General features: G+C 61.4%; 1 protein-coding gene across 3 annotated transcripts; it reads right to left on the bottom strand.

Annotated features, from left to right (window-relative positions):
* Positions 1–164: 164 nt before the first annotated feature.
* Positions 165–5,242, bottom strand: ELOVL1 (ELOVL fatty acid elongase 1). 3 transcript variants are annotated; one of them, XM_072649141.1, is made up of 9 exons: positions 5,114–5,223; positions 2,835–3,012; positions 2,179–2,241; positions 1,902–2,092; positions 1,590–1,670; positions 1,431–1,487; positions 1,249–1,354; positions 1,012–1,148; positions 165–930 (listed from the first exon to the last, which is right to left on the bottom strand). In XM_072649141.1, exons 3-9 carry the CDS (start codon positions 2,222–2,224, stop codon positions 718–720), a joined length of 831 nt encoding a protein of 276 aa, XP_072505242.1. In that variant the 5' UTR covers positions 2,225–2,241; positions 2,835–3,012; positions 5,114–5,223; the 3' UTR covers positions 165–717. The 3 variants fall into 3 exon arrangements, with proteins under 3 accessions (XP_072505242.1, XP_072505241.1, XP_072505243.1); XM_072649140.1 differs by lacking the exon at positions 2,835–3,012 and having other exon boundaries at positions 5,114–5,242; XM_072649142.1 differs by lacking the exons at positions 2,835–3,012; positions 5,114–5,223 and adding an exon at positions 2,708–2,821.
* Between the last annotated feature and the right edge of the window lie 339 nt (positions 5,243–5,581).

The following is a 5,581-nucleotide window of genomic DNA, read 5'->3' on the forward strand; positions in this document are numbered from 1 at the left end:
CTTGCTTTGTCCTCTCTCAAACTCATCACAGGTCCCATCTGAGAGGGCTCCGGAAGACTACTGGCAGCAGTCCCCAGGTCCTCAGACATTGAGCTTAGTCTTGAGTCAATCAGTGGATGAATTGCGGCCCAATTGCCCCCCCAGATACATGCTCACCAGGACACTGATGTTTCCTGTCACTTTAATTAAGACACGTGTGAGTGAGCAGCCCCTGTGGGCTGTGTCCTCTCAGTCCCAGCCCTCCAACAGCAGGGCAGATGATGGGGGGAGAACAGAGTCCCCGATGACCAAGGGGACATTATTGCTGACCTGTTCAGTGTGAGAAGAGTTAAAAGGCCGCAGGCCTGTGCTTGGGGCCAGCCCTGAGTATTCCCTTTCCCAGACAGGCTGGCCCAGGGTGAGAGGGAAGGGGGCATGTCCAGCTCAAGCTGCACCCCCCACCCCCAGGGCTGTGCTACGGCAGAGGACAAGGGAGCCCCTGTGGTTCAGGGTAAGGTATGGGGGAGTGGGGTGGGAGGTGGCTGTGGTCCCTGTGTGCCAGCTCATAGGAAGAGGGAAGGGTCCGGGTCTGTCCCCCTGCTCTAGCCAGGTCCTGTGACCCACCAGCAGAGATTGAGACATGACCCGCAGACCCCCTGCCCAAATGGTGTGGCTGCCCTCAGTGCAGCCCTGAGGCACTTAGGTGGTGGGTGAGGGGCGGGGTGAGGCCAGCCTGGCTCAGTTCGCCTTGACTTTGGGCACCCCATTCTGCTGGGCAGCCCTTGGCAGCCGTTTGCCCTTGGTATAGGACTGATACCAGAAGTTGGAGAAGAGCAAGAAGAAGATGGTGCCGTACATCCAGATGAGGTGGATGATCACAGGGTACTGGTAGTCACAGTTGGGCAGGAAATAATACTGAGAGATGTGTAACGAGACCAGCACAAACTGTATCTGTGGGAGACAGAGCCAGGGCTCAGGGCTGGGGTGGAGAGAGATGAGGGAAGTGGGGGTGGGCAATGAGGGAGGCCTCACCAGCTGGATGGCCGTCATGTGCTTCTTCCACCAGAGGTAAGGCTGGGCCACTGGGCCCAAAGCAGACAGCCCGTAATACAGATACATGATCACATGGACAGAGGAGTTCACCATGGCATGGAAGGAGCCCATTCCTCCTGGGAAGTAGGAAGCGGACAGGAGTAAGGTCAAGGCAATGCTGGCTCTAAGGGAGTCAGCAGCCTCTCCAAGCCCACCACTGTCCTCTCCCCTCCTCACCTGGGGCCACCCTAATGCCCCACCACCAGCTCCAGGGCAGCACAGAGTGATGGAAGACATGCAAGAAAGTCACCTGACCGTCCTTCTTTCGAAGAATAAAGATTACCTAGGGGGGAAGGGGGTGTGGTCAGGACCGAGACCTGGCTTCCTCCACCCCAAGCCCCAACACACAACACACTCACTGTGTCCATCAACTCGATGTACTTTGAGAAGAGAAAGAGCCAAGCCACACGAACCATCTGCAAGGTGAAAGGAAAGAGGCCCCCCGTGAGGTCCCCTGGCCAGTTCTAGCTTCCCCCTTCAAGGTACCCAGCACCACCCCTACCTTGGGTTTAACTCACCCGAAGAGCCTCAGGGTTCTGGGAAAAGTCCACAGGGTCACATCGCCATGTGTAGGTGCTCAGCCAGCCAGACATCAGGAACTGGAGCAGGTGGGGGGTGGGAGAAGCTGGTCAGAGAGGCCATTTCCCTCTAACAACCCAAGGGCCTCAGAGGGCCCTATTCTGCCTACTATCTCCCCCCACACACACTCCCTGCATGCCTGCCTTTCACTAAGTTGGATACACCCCTCTTCAGTCCACCGTGGGGGCAATTAGGCAATTACATTTGGCAGCAGGGCCAACTGTGGCCCCTCTAGAGCAAGGGCCCCTCACCTCATAGACTATGTAGAGGGAGAGAGCCACCAAGGAGAAGTTGTATATGACCATGAAGCCTCGAAGCTGAAATGGTTTCCGATTGGCCATCAGCCGGGGCCCCAAGGACAGTACAAAGTAGACATAGGCAAGGATGAGGGAGGTCATGAGCAGCGGGGTGTCCATCAAGGGGTAGTCCTGTATTCGGGGATCTGTGGGGACATAAGGATAGGATCAGGACCTGAGGAAGCTTGAGGGAGTAGGGAGTGGGGAGATGTTGGAGGGGCTGAAGTCTCACCTGCTGTCTTCATCAACTCCTGATAGGCGTTTATTAAGGACTCCATCCTGGCTGGCTGGGCTTCTGGGAGGGGAAGTGGAAAGGGGTGAGAGTCATACAGGGTCCACAGACACCCCACTGTCCTATAGGTGAAAAGTTGTGAACAAGCTACCCAGGGATACCTGGGTCCTCCAGGGTAACCAAGCTCAAAAGGAGTGGAGGCGACCAGAGATAAGTATGGGAAGAGAAACAGAGACGGAGAGGCAAGGGAGGATGGATAGGAAAGGAGAGCAGGTACAAATTCGAGGAACACTGAAGGGTGATGAAGCCTGGCCAGAGAAGGGCCCAAGGCAGGAGGCCAGGGCACGCCCAGGGTCCTTCTCCTTCCTCCCCCGGCACTCTGCCGTTCACCGGGCAGGATCCCGGTCCTTAGTTCCAGGGGCTCTTTGCCCATCTCTCCCTCGCTCGCCGCCCGCCCTCCTCTCCCTCGATCCTTCCTCTCTGGCTTCCCCGGCTTTGCTCCCGGCCCAGCTTCCTCCCTCCACCCGACCTCCTCTGTGGTCCCAGGTGTTCTCGCCCTCCTCCTCCCCAGGGCTGGGCAGGCGGGCAGCCTGGCCCACCAGCCCTCTCTCTCCTCTTGGGTCCTGTCCCGTCCGCTCTCCAGCAGGCTCACCCACCTCCTGGCTCTTCCCGGCCCGTTTTGAGGTGTTCGCGGCCCAGCAGCTGCACCTGTCTGACTAGATCAGGCAGCAGCCCCGCCCTCCACCCTCGCAGGGCGGGTCCAAGGAGGATCCGGGCCACAGGTCAGCCGCCGGTGGGAGAGGTACGGGGGGAGCAGGTGGGCGTGGCCTGCGCCTGCCAGGATTGGGAAAGGACTCACTGCCCCGGTCCCGGTAGTAGTCCCGGTCCCCGGTCCCCTCCCCATCCACATTCCCAACTGGCCAGACAGGCTCCCACTTCAAGGGGGCCTGGCAGGCCACAAGGGCTGAGAGCTCAGACGTACTAGTTGAGCCCCGGGCCTGGGCCTGGGCCCAGCCCTGGAGTGACCTGACACACGGCAGGGTGAGCATATTGAAGCTTTGCCCTAGGACAGGTTAAGGGGGGGGGGCAGGAATAACCCCCTCAGTGTGCCCCCTGGCCAGTCCTGAGCAGCTCTCCTGAGTGGGTGGCAGGAGTTCCTGGCATGTAAGGGGGAGGGGAGCAGCCTCCCCCAAATCACCCCCTTCCTGGAGGGAGGGGTCCCAACAAACAGGCAGGAATGTCAGAGGAGGGGCAGCCACCCAGGGCCCTCTGGAATACCCTGACTGGTCACTAGCCAAGCCCAGATACACAGGACAAAGACAAATTGATCCACAAGTGGGCTGTAGAGCCAAGAGTGGGCTGCAGACACATGCAGAGAAGCCATAAAAGATGCAGAAAACCAGATACACACACAGGTAGGGCATATGCATGCACTGGCTCCCTATTGCCTTAGAGGCAAAGCCTCACTTTGGCATTTAAAAAGGCCCTTCACAATCCAGCTCCAGCCTCCCCCCATTTATTGAAGGTTTCTCTTCTTCCTGACCTTTATTAGTTCTAGCAGACTGACCTAGGGCTTCCTCATACAAGACACTACATCATCTCCCATCTCCACACCATTGTACTAAGCAATTTCTGCCTGAAACACCTCTCACTTCCACCTCCTCTGGTTTTTCGCAGTCTTCAAGGTTCAGTCCAGTCATGGACTGGATCCCAGCTCTTCAGCTGGAAGGACCATCCACATAGTCCATCCTCTCAGCTGCTGCTGCCTCACCCCTCACAGAACACCTCCTCTCCCCTACTAGTCTGTCTCCTTTGTGTTTGTCAGCATATACGTTGCTTCCCTGGGCAGAACATAAGGTGGTGGAGGGTGGGGACTTTTATTTTTGTCTTTGTAGACCCTCTGCCTAGCACAGTGCCTGATACAAAACACAGGAGGAGCTGAAGGAGCCTATGCATGCATTCATAAATGAATGAATGGAGCTCAGAGGGTGGATCTGAAAAGTCTGCACTGGCCAGCACACCTCAACACTGCTGCCCAGAATATGGAAAAGGAGAGTTAGGGCAGGCCCCAAACCCCTTATCTCCAAAACTGCCTGCCTCACCCCTAACCCCCACAAGGAGAGGACAGAAACTCTCCAAGCCTGGCGTCAGGTGGGCTCTGTTCCCCTTCTCAGCCCTCTGGAGCAGGTGCTGCAGGTGCTCAACAAACACTTGCGGGCAGAGTCAACTGACAGCCAGAGGCTAGGGTGCCCCGGGGCAGTTTGTCAAGCCCGACCTCCACCACCCACGTCCCTCCAGGACCCTGCTTCTCCCTCTGTCTCCTCCCTGGTGCCAGGTATGAGGAGGGAGGCAGGAAGGCTGGCCCATCCAGGCCCTGCTGGGAGTCCCAGAGGCCTGGAATACCGGACAAGGGTTTGCCCCGGCGGTGGGGAGGGCGCCACCTGAAGGGGAAGTTTGTGTCCCCAGAGGCCTCGGGGCGGGTCCGGTCCGCTCGCACATGCCCGCGGCGCGATCCCCTTCCCGGGCCCCACGCGGGCACACTCGCTCTGGCACTGCCAGTCACGGTCAGGGTCACACTCACACGTGCTCCTCCCCACCTGAGTTCGGAGCAGGCCCAGGGCCGCTCCTAGTGGGGAGCCAGGCTGCCCGACCCCACCCCCCACGGCGCCGCGAGCCTCGGGCCCCCTCCCCCTTCTTCTCTCTCCCCTTCCGGCCCCGGCCAGGGCTGGCCAGGGAGAAGGAGCACGGGACCGGGAGGATGGGGAAGGGGGGGGAGAGGGCACAGCGGAGGCGCTAAGGAAAGGGGGCCCAAGGCCGGTCCGTCCGGACAGGGGCAGATCCGCGGAACCCCGCCCTCTCGCCCCGCGCCTGCCCCCGCGCTGAGCCGCGCCCGGAGCCCGAGCCCCGCCTGCCCCGCCCGGGCCCAGGAACTCACCGGGCCGAGCAAGCGCGCGCAGAACTCCGCGGGGCGGGCGGTGGGACGGCCGGCCGGCCGGGCAGGGGCCGGGCCCGGGCCGGGGCCGGGGGCGGGGGGGAGGGCGGAGGCGGACCAGCTACGGGAGGGCCAGGCCCGAGAGAGCGGGAGGAGGGCGCGCCCGCGGGGGTCCGTCGATCGGTCAGGACGTCCGTCGGTCCGTCCCAAGGCCAGCCCGGCAGCCACTTCCTCCTCCGCCTCCGCCTGCTCCCCGAGCTGCCGCCGACTTTCTGTCACCCCAGGGGGAGGGCGCCGAGGCCGGCCCGAGGGGCGGGGGCGCCGCTGATTGGGCCGGCCCGGGCCTGGAGGCCTGGCAGGGCTGGGAGGACTGGGAGGGCTAGGAGGGCTAGGAGGGCGGGCCTCGGCTCAGCTCAGCTCAGCTTGGCCAGCCCGGCCCAGCCCGGCCCAGCCCAGCCCGGCTCCGCCCGG

Source organism: Notamacropus eugenii, chromosome 2, assembly GCF_028372415.1.
Source record: "Notamacropus eugenii isolate mMacEug1 chromosome 2, mMacEug1.pri_v2, whole genome shotgun sequence".
In the NCBI taxonomy this organism is placed as follows: Eukaryota; Metazoa; Chordata; class Mammalia; order Diprotodontia; family Macropodidae; genus Notamacropus; species Notamacropus eugenii.